Source organism: Pantherophis guttatus, chromosome 2 (assembly GCF_059756535.1).
Source record: "Pantherophis guttatus breed Tessera chromosome 2, ASM5975653v1, whole genome shotgun sequence".
Taxonomy (NCBI): Eukaryota; Metazoa; Chordata; class Lepidosauria; order Squamata; family Colubridae; genus Pantherophis; species Pantherophis guttatus.
The window spans coordinates 276907199-276922902 of record NC_142064.1 but is presented as its reverse complement, the minus strand read 5'-3'; the positions used below and the strand labels follow the sequence as shown (position 1 = coordinate 276922902).

The 15704-nt window shown below is 41.1% G+C and overlaps 1 protein-coding gene across 1 annotated transcript in view; it reads right to left on the bottom strand.

Moving 5' to 3' along the window:
* TAP1 (transporter 1, ATP binding cassette subfamily B member) overlaps window positions 1–15322 on the bottom strand; it is a 30383-nt gene extending 15061 nt beyond the window's left edge. The window contains exons 1-4 of the mRNA XM_060693480.2: window positions 14652–15322; window positions 13570–14133; window positions 4941–5055; window positions 4358–4488 (exon numbers count right to left, since the gene is read on the bottom strand). Of these exons, the coding sequence (XP_060549463.2) occupies window positions 4358–4488; window positions 4941–5055; window positions 13570–14074 (751 nt within the window). The 5' untranslated portion in view covers window positions 14075–14133; window positions 14652–15322. The remainder of the gene's footprint in view (window positions 1–4357; window positions 4489–4940; window positions 5056–13569; window positions 14134–14651) is intronic.
* Window positions 15323–15704: the final 382 nt, after the last annotated feature.

Here is a 15704-nt window from a genome sequence, read left to right as displayed (position 1 = left end):
GGCATATAAATAAAATAAATAAATAAAATTTGAAAGCACGCCTACTCCGGTCTGTGGAAAAACCTCTCTCTACGGAACCAATCCCTGGTGCCCAAAAGGTTGGGGGATGCCGGTCTGAACCAACTTTGAGGATGGACAGATCAATCAACCTTCAGAACAGGTAGTCCTTGATTGACAAGAGTTTATTTAGGGACCGTTTGAAATTATGACACTGAAAAAAGAGACATATAAACATTTTTCACACTTATAACCATTGCAGAATTCCCATGGTCATGTGATCGAAATTCAGATGCTTTGCAACTGACTCCTTTTTTTAAAATTTGATTTATATGCCGCCCTTCTCCGGAGACTCAAGGCAGCTTACAATGCGTTAAGCAATAGCCTTCATAGTTTTGTATATTTATACAAAGTCATCTTATTGCCCCCACAATCTGGGTCCTCATTTGACCTACCTTAGAAAGGATGGAAGGCTGAGTCAACCTTAAGCCTGGTGAGATTCGAACTTACAGTAATTGCAGGCTGCTGAATGTTAATAACAGGCTTTAATCTGCTGCGCCACCAGGCTCTTAACATGCTGCCTGAATCTCGCGGTATTTATGATGGTTGCAGTCTCCCAGGGTCATGTGATCACCTTTTGCGACCTTCTGACAAGCGAAGTCAATGGGGAAGCTAGATTGACTTAACAACCGGGTTACTAATGTTAACAACCACAGCAATTCACTTAACAACTATGGCACAAAAGCTCATAACATGGGGCAAAACTGTCTCACTTAGCAACAGAAATTTAGTGCTCAGTTGTGGTCGTAACTCGAGGACTGCCTGTACTGAAAGCAGCATTCCCAACGTAGTACTCTTTTCACGGCCGGACTCACACAACACATACAGAGCTAACTACATCAAAAAAGAAAAAGCAAGCAAGCAAAGGGAAACAAAAAAAGGGCAAGAAAAGAAAAAAAGTTTTAAAAAATGGAAAAGAAAAAAAAAGGGACATAGGGCAGGTCCTGATACTCTTCAAAGCAGTTACAAATATAAAATCCTTTTCTTTCATATTGCTTATATGTCTTATTTTTGGAGAAACACGGTGTGCGTTTGTGTCTGGACACACACACACACGTTTTCCCGAAAATAAACCCAGTCTTATACCTTTTTTTGCCACCAGAAAGACACCAGGTCTTATTTTCAGGGGATGTCTTTCACTGACTCACCTTGCAACAGCCCTGCCCAGCAGAAGCCCGCCTCCGGCCCACTTCTTCTGTAGCCCTTGCCGCCATCCGCGCACATCGCCACTGGCCTCCATTTTGCCATCAGAGGCCTTCAAGAAAGGCTTCTGCAGCTAAGAAATGGGCTCCGGATTGATGTGCCCCCTGGCTTCCGTTTCACCGTCAGAGGCCCTCTGGAAAGGCCTCTGCAGCCAATAAAAGAGCTCCGGATCAATCCTTATCAGCTGCAGAGGCCTTTACGAAAAGTCTCTGACAATGAAATGGAAACCAGGGGGCACCGCACATGTCAATCCGGAGGTTGTTTCTCAGTTGCAGATGCCTTTCCTGAAGACGTCTGATCGCGAAACGGAGGCCGAGGGCAACACAAGCGAGTGGCAGCAAGGAGCCGCAGGAGTGGGCCGGCAAGGGGAGGCAGGTGTCGGGGTGTGCGAGGCCTGGCTGCAACTGTCTGAAGCTAAGCAGCTCAACCCCTCCAATCCCCACCCTCACTTGATTTTTACCTGTGCACCTCGCCCCACCCTGTGCAACCAGGTGCAATGGAGCGGACAGGGTCTTAAGTAGGGCTTATTTTGGGGGGTAGGGCTTATTTATTTATTTATTTATTTATTTATTTATTTATTTATTTATTTATTTATTTATTTATTGGTTCAATTTATATGCCACCCTTCTCCGGAGACTCAGGGCGGCTTACAATGCGTTAAGCAATAGCCTTCATACTTTTGTATATACCTGCTTAGTAGGGCTTTCGGGCCCCCCAAGCGGTGTTCTTTTTTTTTTTTTTTTTTTAAATAATTTTTATTGAATATAAATATTAAAAAAGACATACGTAACATATACACAACGAACATTTATACAACATATACACAAAAAGAATATAATTTCTTCTTAAGCATTTTTTCAGAGTGACGTTCTACAATTCTACTTATAATATATTCCTTCACCTTTCTGTAATCTAATAATATTTTTATTACATATATATGTATCAATCGGTAATATATCCCCTATATTTTTTGTGTATTTCTAATTTTTAACCAATTATACCAACTATTCCATATTTTATAATAGTCTGATTCTTCTTTTTCTTGTAATTCTTTGGTTAACCTATCCATTTCAGCGCATTCTAAAATTTTCCCTATTACTTCTGTTTCACTTGGTATTTTTTCTTGTTTCCAATTTCTTGCATAGATTATTCTTGCAGCAGTTAATATGTGAATTGTAAGATATTTAATATCCTTAGGGTATGATTTGTTAAATATTCCTAATAAAAATGTTTCTGGTTCTTTTTCAATCTGTGTTTTTGTTATTTGTTCCAACCATTTTTTGATGTTAGACCAAAATTTCTTTGCTGCCGGGCATGTCCACCATAAATGATAGAAAGTCCCTTGTGCCTTTTTGCACTTCCAACAAATTGGGCTATTTTTAGGTTGTATTTTTGCCAATCTGGTTGGAGACATATGCCACCGATAAAACATTTTCAGTTGGTTTTCCTTGTACGCCGTTGCTTTCGTTAACTTTAGGTTTTCCTGCCAGAACTTTTCCCATTTTTCCAAAGGTATTGTGTGTTTGATATTTTGAGCCCACTTAATCATCGTTTCTTTGACTGTCTCTTCTTCCAATTTATAGCGTAGGAGAAATTTATAAATTCTACTAATTAATTTATTTTCTGAATCTAATATAATTTTATCTATTTCTTGTTTTTGATTGTAAATTTCATATGTTTTTATATGCTCTCTATATTTAGATTGTATTTGAGTGTAAGTCCACCAGTCTATTCCTCTGTGTAAATCTGTCTCCAATTGTTGTTTTGTCTTTAGTTTGCCTTGATAGTCAATTATATCTTTATATCTAATTATTTTTGTCTTATCTGTTAAATTTGGGTGTCTAATTGATTCCGCCGGTGCTAGCCAATTTGGTATCTTCATATAATGTTGTTTTTTAATTTTAAGCCAAATTTGTAATAGTGAGTTCCTTATTGTATGTGTTTTAAAATATGAATGTGTTTTGTATTTCTCATCCCACATAAAGGAGTGCCAGCCAGTTTGAAGTTCGTGTCCCTCAATTGTTAAAGTTCTAGAGTCCTTTAATTCTATCCAATCTTTGACCCACGATAGTACTGCTGCTTGGTAGTATATCTCCCAGTCAGGGAGTGCAGCTCCTCCTCTATCTTTTGTATCCTGAAGCAGTTTAAATTTTATTCGTGGCCTTTTCCCTTGCCAAATAAATTTAGATGTTATTTTATTCAGCTTTTCAAAAAACGGTTTATCTATTTTAATTGGGGTGACCTGAAACAAATATAGAAATTTAGGTAATATAATCATTTTGATAGCCGAAATTCTTCCTAGGAATGAAATGTGTAAATTTTCCCATTTTTCTAAATCTTTCTTTGTTTGTTCTAGTAATTTATCATAATTATTTTCTTTAATTGCTGATGTTCTTGTGGATAAGCAGATTCCTAGATATTTTATTTTTTTTGTTGTTTGAATTTGTATATTATCTATCAAATCTTTTGTTTGGATTTCCGTAAGGTTTTTAACAATTAGCTTCGATTTATTTTTATTAATTTTTAGGCCAGCCACTTCTCCAAATTCTTCTATTTTTTGAAACAAATTAGGTATAGATTTCATAGGATTTTCTGTTCTTTTTTTTATACAAAGTCAGCTTATTGTCCCCACAATCCGAGTCCTCATTTTACCAACCTCGAAAGGATGGAAGGCTGAGTCAACCTTGAGCCTGGTGAGATTTGAATTCGCAGTAATTGCAGGCAGCTGGCAGCTAAGTGCTACTTTAACAGCACTTTAGTCCCCTGCACCACCAAGGCTCTTATATTTTATCTTGGTTTTAAAACTGATACTGATTTTAAATTGAAATATTTTAAATAAATGGGCCAAACTTTATTTAATTTATTTTAAAACTATTTTAACTTTCATGTACAAATGTTTTATTTTGGCTGTTCACCACCCTGAGTCCGAAAGGAGAAGGGCGGTATAAAAGTTTAATAAATAATAATAATAAATAATTGGACACACATGTAAAAATCAAGCTAGGTCTTATTTTCAGGAAAACAGTGTGTGTGTGTGTGTGTGTGTGTGTGAGAGAGAGAGAGAGAGAGAGAGAGAAGGGAATGCCGGATCATTTACCTGTTCGATTAGTGCTGAAGAATCCAATCTCCTGGCGCAGAACGGACTTGAAGACAGAGCCCTGGAAGCGGGTGTGAAATCTGTTCATAACCGTATTGTACAGGAAGTCAGAGAGAAACTCTGTTGTAGCACTGAGAGGAATGGGAAAAGAGATATCTATCATACAAATCAAATAGTAAAAAATAGTATCATGACTCCAGGACTCCAGGACTACTGTACGGTTCCCATTTTTTTTCTCTCTCTCTCTCTAGGACCCCCTACACACACACTCTCGGCTCGTCATCCAGCCAGCTCGGATTGCGATGGAAAGAACCAAACAAAACAAAAGAGCAGTTTGCAACGCTCTTCCCCAGGAATGGCGAGACCCGGCTGGGGCTCGACACACACACATATGATGCATTTCCGAATGTATTCGTTTGTGATCCAACTTTTCCCTACTATTGTAACTAAAATGCATTGCCAAATGTGTGGGTTTCCAACAATACCGCAGGTTGATTCGGGTAGAGGTTAGAACGTGCAGAAAATTGGTCAGTGCAAGTTTGCATTTAAAAAAACAAACCCAGGTAGTTTCTCCCCATCATACCTGGCCAGAGTGAAACAAGCCATCATACACAGAGCATTCTTGAAGGCCGAGGCTTCCTCCTTGCTTATGAGCAAGTCTGTCACCTGCCCGGTATAATATGGAACTGCCATCTCTCCTGAAAGACAAAAATTGAGAGAGATTGAAAGGTTGAGAGAGAGAGAGGTTGAGGGGGGGGGATTGAGAGTTGAGAGAGAGAAAGAGAGAGAGGGAGAGGGAGAGGTTGAGAGAGGGAGGGATTGAGAGTTTGAGATTGAGAGAGAGAGATTGAGAGTTTGAGATAGATAGATAGATAGATAGATAGATAGATAGATAGATAGATAGATAGATAGACAGACAGACAGACAGACAGACAGATCAATAGATAGATAGATAGAGGTATCAATGGACATCAGCATCTGGGAATTGCAGTAGAAGCTGGCCATTCGGGTTGGACCAATGGTGGGTTGCTCCCAGTTCGGTCTGGTTCTTGCAAACCGGTAGTAATGGCAGAGGACACTCCGCCCACCCGCCCGGACATCATCATGGATTATCTGCGCATGCGCAGAAGTGCGCGTGTGCTCCCGTTGCAAACCGGTAGCGGAGGTAAGTAGAACCCACCCCTGGGTTTGACCATCCCAAGTAGCAACCTGAACAGCATTGTTGTTCTGTATGTAATGCAGGTACTCGACTTACGACCGCAATTGAGCCCAACACTTCCATTGCAAACGTCATAAATATGAACCGGTTGCCAAGCTTCTGAATTTTGATCACGTGACCCCCCCGGGGGATGCCACAACAGTCGATAAGTGTCAAAAATGGTCATCGGTCACTTTTTTCAGGGCTGTTGTAACTTAGAACGGTCACTAAACGAATCATCGTAAGTTGAGGACTATCTGTAAAGTACAGTGAAAGCTGCAGATGGCTGGGGAAGGGAGCAGAGAGTTGCAAGCAAGTGCATTTTCCTAGCAGGCCTTCTCATCAAGAAATTACCAAATTACTATTAAAAAAAAAATTAGAAAAATGTCATGGGCCTCTCATAATTTCTGGGTGTCTCTCGTTAAAGCAACAGGTCATTTCTCAAGCTTTTGTACCAGCCAGAAAAGTCAACTTGTATGGGATTTAGGAGTCTGTTCCATGCATTCCTTTATTTATTTAATGCATTTCTATTCCTCAGCAATCAAAAAGTTTCTTGGTTCTCTTAAATAGAATAAACCAGGGGTCTCCAACCTTGGCAACTTTTAAGACTTGTGGACTTCAACTCCCAGAATTCTGGGAGTTGAAGTCCACAAGTCTTAAAGTTGCCAAGATTGGAGACCCCTGGAATAAACAACCCACCCAATATAAAAAAAACTAGCAATCCTGAATAAAGACAAATATTTAAAAAAAAAAAAACAAGGAATGAATTGTGTGGATTGCTAAAAACAACTGTAATATGGTGTTTAGGATTGGGCAGTGAGAGGGTCGTAAGTAACAAGTTGCTTTAATTAATATTTAATAACAAAATGATAGTGGGTTCACCCATGTTATGAGTTTCCAAGCATTGAAAAACACTTTTTGAAATGTATAAAGGTAAAAGTTCCCCTCGCACATGTGTGCTAGTCGTTCCTGACTGTAGGGGGCGGTGCTCATCTCCGTTTCAAAGCCGAAGAGTCAGCGCTGTCTGAAGATGTCTCCGTGGTCATGTGACTGGCATGACTCAACGCCAAAGGTGCACGGAACACTGTTACCTTCCCACCAAAGATGGTCCCTATTTTTCTACTTGCATATTTTTTACGTGTTTTCGAACTGCTAGGTTGGCAGAAGCTGGGACAAATAATGGGAGCTCACCCCGTTAAGTGACACTAGGGATTCGAACCGCTGAACTGCCGACCTTTTGATTGACAAGCTTAGCCACTGAGCCACCACATCCTTTTTTGAAATGTATACCACGTAATGTGCCTTCCTGCTGGCCTGATGTGGATACTTTGAAATTTTTACTGCTATTTTTTTTATTATTTTATTTCGCTCAAACTAAGATTACATTTCTTTTCTTTTTCCCAACAAAAGCAGAAATAAATCCTTGTAAAAATCCCATTTTTTTTCCTGCTGACACTTACAATGGTTGCTTTGAAAGAAATAATAATAAAAAAAAAAATTGGAGGTCCCAGCCTAGATATCCAAACTCACATTCCAAACCTCCAGTTGAAAATAAAAAGAAAATCAGAAGTGACCCGACTCTGTACAGATTCATTCAGAAGAATTTAATTTAATTTAATTTAATTAATTCAATTTATATGCCGCTCCTCTCCGAAGTCTCAGGCTTTTTTTGTTATTTTTTTTATGTCTAGGAGAGTGACAAATGAATAAACATTTATTTTGTTGAAAAAACATGTTTGTAAAAATGCATAACCATAATCTTTGCCTTCATTCGCGAAATGCATAACCGTTTATATTGATGGAAAAAAATATATTGCAAGTTTTAACTATGCCTATAATACAGTGTTGCTCAACCTAAATTTAACTCTGGGCACTTTCAAACGTGTAGACTTCCATTCCCAGAATTCCCTAGCCAGCAAGAAATGTGATACAAGAAAAATGCCTGAAATTACAAATATGTAGGACATCTGTCATTCTTTGAATTAACAAATTCAGAGGTGGGAAGTAACAGAAAAATTAAAACAAGGCGCTGTGAGGGGAGCACTGAAGGGAAATCACCGTATAGGAAAGTTCTTTGGTTTTACAAAATCCTTGATTATAATATAAATCTTCGTTTTCCGTGACAGCCATTTTAGCAAATTGCCTTTACTGTTTCAGTTTCTGCCTCCATTTCAGCCATCTGTCCCCTGGTATATAGTAACCAGGCCTGTCTGAACTGGCACTCTACCAACTCTCTTCCGGAGTCTATTTTCGGATGAGAATGAGGTCAGAAATAGCAAACTGCACATTAAAAGCACACAAGATTACAAGTCAGAGACAAAAAGCATTTGTTAGAAGTGACCTTGAACGATAGGCTGACTCTGTAAACCGCTTAGAGGGCTTGTAAAACACTGTGAAGCGATATATATCTAAGTGCTATTGCTACTGCTATTTCTGCAATGTGCTAGAATTTTTTTCGGTTTTGCTGCGTCGAACAAACACAATTTCCCCCAATTCGGCACAACAAAAGCTGTCTCTTGAATATGCATGTACCAAGTTTCTGCATATATAACTAATATAACTTCGTTATTATATATGTTGACAGCAGCAAGACCATTGTAACTTCTCTTTTACGTTGCTTTTAAATTTTAATTTGTCTAAACTGGGGTGTTTTAATTTGTATCTTCGGCCAAACTATTTAATATATTTTAAATGACTCTTTTAACGTTTGTATTATATGTATTTTTATCTTTTGGCTGTTCACCGCCCTGAGTCCTTCGGGAGTAGGGCGGTATATAAATTTAATAATAAATAAATAAATAAATAAATTGCCCAAAAATGGAAGGACACTTCGATTGCTACTATGGACGAATGGTTGCAGAAGTTGATGGAGTTGAACTGAAATGGCATAACCGGCTACTTTGATTAAAGAAAAGAATATAAGTACTTTTGTTTCCACTTGGAGACTGCTTCCAACTTCGTGCTTGATGTGGAAAAGAATGAAACTTTGATTTGGGGTTTTACCGAGTAGATCAATAGATCTTTACAGTTTATATTATTATAACAAAGCAAAAAGTTCTGATTTGATGTTAATGCCTTATTTTACTGCAACAGAAAGAGTTGTTTCTTTTTCTTCTTATCCTTTCTCACTTCTCTTCCCCCTTTTCCTCCCCACTGCTTTTCGATTTACTTTTGTATTTTATAATATTTTTTTAAGGTAAAAGGTAAAGGTTCCCCTCGCATATATGTGCTAGTTGTTCCCGACTATAAGGGGCAGTGCTCATCTCCGTTTCAAAGCCGAAGAGCCAGCGCTGTCCGAAGATGTCTCCGTGGTCATATGGCCGGCATGACTAAATGCCAAGGTGCACAGAACGCTGTTACCTTCCCACCAAAGGTGGTCCCTATTTTTCTACTTGCATTTTTTACGTGCTTTCGAACTGCTAGGTGGGCAGAAGCTGGGACATATAACAGGAACTCACCCTGTTATGCGGCTCTAGGTATTCAAACTGTTGAACTGCCGACCTTTCGATTGACAAGCTCAGCGTCTTAGCCACTGAGCCACCGCGTCCCCTAAAATAATATTTTATAACTCAATAAAAATGTTAAATGGAAAAGTTTCTGCATATATATGCAAGGATGTATATAAAATGTAGTTTTAAAAAAATTCAAAACTCGATCAGACTATCGTGGCCAATAATATTGACTTTTGTGGATTTCCGTGCTCCGTAGCCTAAAAAGAGCGAAACCATTTTCTATTATCTTTCTTTTGACACCATTTTCTATTAACATCTGCTGCTTGCAATTACTGCAAGTTCAAATCTCACCAGGCTCAAGGTTGACTCAGCCTTCCATCCTTTCAAAGGTAGGTAAAATGAGGACCCAGATTGTGGGGGCAATAAAATGACTTTGTATAAATATACAAAAGTATGAAGGCTATTGCTTAACGCATTGTAAGCCGCCCTGAGTCTCCGGAGAAGGGCGGCATATAAATTAAAGCAAAAAAAAAATCCCAAAGGTGCTTTTTTCAAGAGGCAGCTGGACTTTCTGGTTTTTCTTTGAAGACGTTTCGCTTCTCATCCATGAAGCTTCATGACCTGGATGACTGAGAATCTCCGTGGACATTTTCTATTATCTTTATCTTGAAACCATATTCTATTATTTTTATCTTAATTTTGCATGATTATAGGAGCCTGTTCTGACCCTTAACGTGCTAAGTAAAATATCATACTGCAGCTAGACTACAACTCTCTCTGGCTGTTTTTATTGGGTTCTGGATTAAAGTCCTCCAGAAAAATCAACAAATAAAAAGCTGTGGATTCTGGGAATTGTAGCCTTCACATGTTTGGAAGTCGCCATGTAGAATAACCGGAGTGGGGGTGGGGGTGGGGAGAAATTAAATAAATACTCAACTGACTGCTCTGATTCAGCCAGGAATTTTGGTCACAAGTCATTGTGGTCGTTAGATGGGTCATCACGTGACCCTTCGATTTTACGATAATTTTTTTTTACGATGATCGTTAATCGTGTAGTTTTTTTAAACAAACCATGTGATTATACAAATCTAGCATATTCAATGGGTGCTTCTTTTGCCGAAAAACAGCATAACACTTCACAAACTGCAGTTGTGTGACCATGGGACATTGCAACCAGTTGTAAATGCAAACCTGTGATGCGCTTATGTGGCTTTGCGCGTATGCGTGGGTGGGTGGCAGTCGTAACTTTGAGGATGGGTTGCAAATAATTAACGACTTGGCAGCAGAAGTTGTGAGAGCTCCAACACGGGAGGTTTTCAAAAAGAAACTGGACCATCATTTGTCTGAAATGTTATAGGGTTTCCTGCTTGAGCAGGGGTTGGACTAGAAGACCTCCAAGGTCCCTTCCAACTCTATTATTCTGTTATTAAGCAATCAATTGTTAAGCGAGGCCTAACCGTAGCACTGCACAGTCACAATGGAAGTATGTGCATTGTGACATCACATGCATGAGGGAAAGGGGCGGGGCTTGCACTGCAATGAGGCATTAATGTTCTCTATCAATTTTCTCATCTCGGGGCAATAATCTTTATGTGGCTATAACTTCTGACTGGCCTGTAGGAATTTGCTGCTGCCTTTTTCTTCTAAATCCCATCTTTCTTTCTTTCTTTCTTTCTTTCTTTCTTTCTTTCTTTCTTTCTTCCTTTCTCTCTCTCTCTCCCCCTCCCTCCGTCCCTCTTTTAATATCTACAGATCCCTCACATCCTGGGCATAAATTGTTTCAACTTCTACCCTCAAAACGACGCTATAGGGCACTGCACACCGGAACAACTAGACACAAGGACAGTTTCTTCCCGAATGCCATCACTCTGCTAAACAACTAATTCCTACAACACTTGTCAAAATATTTATTAAGACTGTATTACTATTATTCTTCTCATCCTTCCTATTACCTATCTTCTCCCACCTATGACTATAACCATGTTGCTTGCATTTTTACGATTTATATTGTTTTATTTGTTTCCTAGTATAATTTGATTGCTTATTTAGTAACCTATGACTATCACTAAGTGTTGTATCATATGATTCTTGAAGAATATATATTTTTTCCTTTTATGTACACTGAGAGCATATGCACCAAAGACAAATTCCTTGTGTGTCCAATCCCACTTGGCCAATAAAGAATTCTATTCTATTCTATTCTATTCTATTCTATTCTATTCTATTCTATTCTATTCTATTCTATTCTATTCTATTCTATTCTATTCTATTCTATTCTATTCCATTCCATTCCAGTCTATCCTATCCTATCCTATCCTATCCTATCCTATCCTATCCTATCCTATCCTCCCTCTTTCTTTCTTTCTTTCTTTCTTTCTTTCTTTCTTTCTTTCTTTCTTTCTTTCTTTCTTTCTTTCTTTCTTTCTTTCTTTCTTTCTTTCGCCATGTTTATATGGTTGCTCATCTACCAAAGCACTCTGGGTGGCAAACGAAGATAAAAACAAAAGAAATTCAAAATCCATTACAGTATAGTTAACAACAACAACAACAACAACAACAACAAGACGAGGCCCCTAAAAAGTCTCAACAACAATCAGACATCTCTACCTTCACCCTCAGAGATCCGTTAAAGTCTCAGGCCCTCCCTTTTAAAACAACCCATTTCAGTTTTCCCACAACTCTTTGACATTCCTAAATATCAACAGAAGAAAGGAGCTTTTTAGATTGCTTGGTACAACAGAACGATTAAAAACATGGAAATTTCAAGTTAAACACTTCATAACTGCCTAGAACCGTCTGAGGAGTTGCCTAGAAGCTCAGAGGAAAAGTGGATTGTTTTGGAGATTTTTAAATTGACTTGAGCACTAGTTTGACTAGAACTAAAGACCCCATGTTAAAATGTGGGGTTTCTCCCAGATGGAAAAGGACATTTACTGCAAATGTGGCGCTATTTAAACAACCATCTGTCTTTTACAGCGGCCCCTGGAACCAACGTGAACACAGAATGACTTCCTGATCAGAAATATCCCCGCCCTCAACGTGGCCCAGCATTGGGCTAGAACTATATCAATGTATGTTTTTATTCATTCATTTTTATCTTTTAAAATTTCAATTAATAATTTCCCCCTTTCTAGTTCCTGCATGCCTGACACAAGATGAGATGAGAAACAGAAGAAAGGCAATCTATATTATGTCACCCGCTTCTTTAGTTTTCGGAAAAGCAAAATATAACTCTCCAAATTGCAGCCATATGACAAAAGGAGGGTTGGAGTCAATTTAGAAGAGAATTTTTTTGGGGTGTGTGCGTGTGTGAATGACTGCATTGGGATGTCCCTATTTCCCCCCCCCACACTAGAATTTTAAATAGATATTGCAAGACATCTACTGTTGAGCCTGGATAGTTCAACAGACTAAAAAGCCTGTTATTAACATTCAGATGTCTGCAATTATTGCAAGTTCGAATCTCCCCAGGCTCAAGGTTCACTCAGCCTTCCATCCTTTCAACGGTAGGTAAAATGAGGACCCAGATTGTGGGGGCAATAAAATGACTTTGTATAAATATACAAAAGTATGAAGGCTATTGCTTAACGCATTGTAAGCCGCCCTGAGTCTCCGGAGAAGGGCGGCATATAAATCTAATTTAAAAAAAAAAAAAGACATGATCTTATGTCAATTGCCACCATATTTAACTTTTTTGACCTTCCCCACAACAAATCCTTAATACAGCTAGTCCTTCTGATTTACAACCACAATAGGGACCAGAATTTCCATTTCTAAGCAAGGCGGTTAAGTGAGTCACTTTTACCTGCCCGGTTGTTAAGTGAGACACTGCAATTTTTAACTGAATCATGTGGTCATTAAGTGAATCCTGCTTCCCGTATTATTTGCTTCTCGGAAGCTGACTGGGAGGGTTGTGATTGGCGATCAAATGAACCCAGGATGCTGCAACCACTGTTAATATATGCTGGTTGCCAATATATTATTTTGACCTTGTGACTATAGGGCTGTTGCGATGGTCATAAGTGTGAGGACCGGTTGTAAGTCACTTTTTTCAGTGCTATTGCAACTTCAAATGTTCGCTAAATGAACAGTTGTAACTCAAGGACTATCTATATCGGGTATTGTTGAAACTCTAGGTCAGGGGTCTCAAACTCAAGGCCTGGGGGTTGGATCTGCCCTGCAGGGTGCTTAGATTTGGTCTACAAGGATGCCCTGGAAACAGTGAATGACTGGCAAGCAGTGCCTTTGCCAGAGAAAACAGGAGGCTGTTTGCTGCCTTCCCAAGCTCCATTTTTGCTAGCAGAGGTTTACAGGAGGCCGTCGCAGCCAAAAACGGAGCTCAAGACCCCATTTTCGTTGGCAGAGCACTCAGACCACCACAGGTGCCCCCAACACGAATGACGTCACGCCCATCCTGCCCACGCCCATCCCAGCCCCCCAAGGTCAAACACAACCCTGATGCGGCCCTCAATGAAATCAAGTTTGACACCCCTGGTCTAGGTTGATTGTGAGGGCCCAGGGAAGGATCACCCCTGTCCCCACTCCTCAAAAGGTCCACTTACCCATGCATGAGATCACCATAAGCACCGTGATGGCCACGAACCGCAGCGCCTCCGGCCTCAGCCAGGAGATGAGGCGCCCGAAGGAAGCCGATGGCGCCTTTTCCGATCCTGTGCCCCCCCAAGGGAGGAGGTGATGGAACAGCAGCATCACGGACCCCACCACCAGGTAGTTGAGGGCAAGGACGTCGCTCCTGCCCCAGTTGGTGGCCAGATGCTGGGCGTCCCCTTTGGGATGATAGAGGTACTGCAAGCTGACATAGCTGGGCATCTGGAAGGAGAGGACCAAGGCCCCTTCCAACAGCAGCCTCCAGGGAAGCTTGTCCCCACCGGAGCTGGCGAGGGTACCCCCTGCGAGGACCAGCGACACGCAGCGTCCCACGGCGACGGCCCAGAGGAAAGCCAGATGGTTCCCCCAAGGTGAGGGGGTCCATTTCCAAGCCAGGTGGAGGGCCAGGAAGTCCAGCAGCATCCCCAGGATGACCCAGGACCACAAGCCCAGCTTCATCGCGCCGGTTCTAAGAAAGGAGCTTGCCTGGAGCAGCGCTTTTGTGCTGGAAGAAATCCCTGTCGAGAAAGGGACAGAAAAAAAAAATCCATAATCCAGATTACAACTGCGGCTAGACTAGCCTTTGCGAAATATTGGAAAAATAAATCCATACCCTCAGAAGAAATTCTAACAAACAAAATCCTAGAGTGCGCAGAAATGGCAAAATTGACGAGTGAGATAAATAATGAGGAGAAATCTAAATATCACGAAGTATGGGGAAATTGGTACATTTGGTTGAAGAACAAGACAAAAACATGATTTTAGGATATAACTTGTTATGCACTTGAAATACGAGCCATATTGCATAGAATAGTGTATAGCTAAGGATGAAGTTTATTTAAGGTATGACTCCGCAAAGTGTATAAACACTGTACCTCTGAAGAAGATAGAGATTGTATATTTTCTTTTATCATGGAAAAATTCAATAAAGTATATTTTAAAAAAAAGGAAAAAAATGAAAAAAAAATGAGAGCAACGGAGAGTGGAGAGAAAAGGAAAAAAGAGCAGCCTGCAGCTTTGCTAAGAACCGACTTACCGGCGGCGGAGGTGCTTCTAGCAGAGTCCAACGCCCGTTTGCAGAGCGACGGCAGCGAAGCCGGTGGAGAAAGCAACGGCCGCGATCTACGCGCGGGGGACCCGAGAAGGGGATTTTAAGAGAGCTCCTCCGCGCACGGCAGCCGGCTCAGACTGAACGGAGGGCGCGGGCGGCGGGGGCCGGTGGGCAGGTCTTGGCGCCTCTCCCGGCCGGCTCTGGAAACCACCCGGGCCGCAGAGCTTCGGAGAAACAGCCGCTTTCCCGGAAGCCGAAAGTGAAAGTAAGAAGTCGGAGAAAACCAACACCGGCTGCAGGCGAAGGGAGGGGAGTGGAGATGCTGGGCGACTTCCAGCGAAGGCGGGTTCCAAGCAGGCTGTTGCTCAACCGGTGAAGCTCCGTCGCGCCAAAAAATACATTGTGTGTGGCAAAAAGTGAAAGCGCTGCGCGGGAATGCGAGGGAGGGAAAGTGGGGGGAGAGGCGGGGTGGGGGGGGAAGGAGAGAAAAATGACCGCTCGGTGGTTCTCAAACTTTACACGCAACTTCCTCTCCCAACCCGTGGCCTTTCCGTGCAGAGCTTGAGCGCCGTAGTGGCTCGTTCCGCGCATTCACACGTGCCCTCAAAACATCAAATCGCGCCTCCTTCCGCCCTCCCGTGCGCTCTGGTTTGCACGGATCAGCCGCTGACCCGTTTCACACGTTCTTTCTGCTCCTCCACCGCCCAACTTTCCAAGTCGAGTCCTCTGCTACTCTGTAGCAGCTCAGAAACGCTCTTGGTTTCCTGCACCGACAGGAGCGTTAGATGGGATGACTTAGAATAGAATAGAATAGAATAGAATAGAATAGAATAGAATAGAATAGAATAGAATAGAATAGTTGGAAGGGACCTTGGAGGTCTTCTAGTCCAACCCTCTGCTCAGGCAGGAAACCGGGTACCATTTCAGACAAATGGTTATCCAATCTCTTCTTAAAAGCTTCCAGTACTGGAGCACCAACAACTTCTGGAGGCAAGTTGTCCTATTGATTAATTTGTTCCACCCGGTAACTAAATTCAA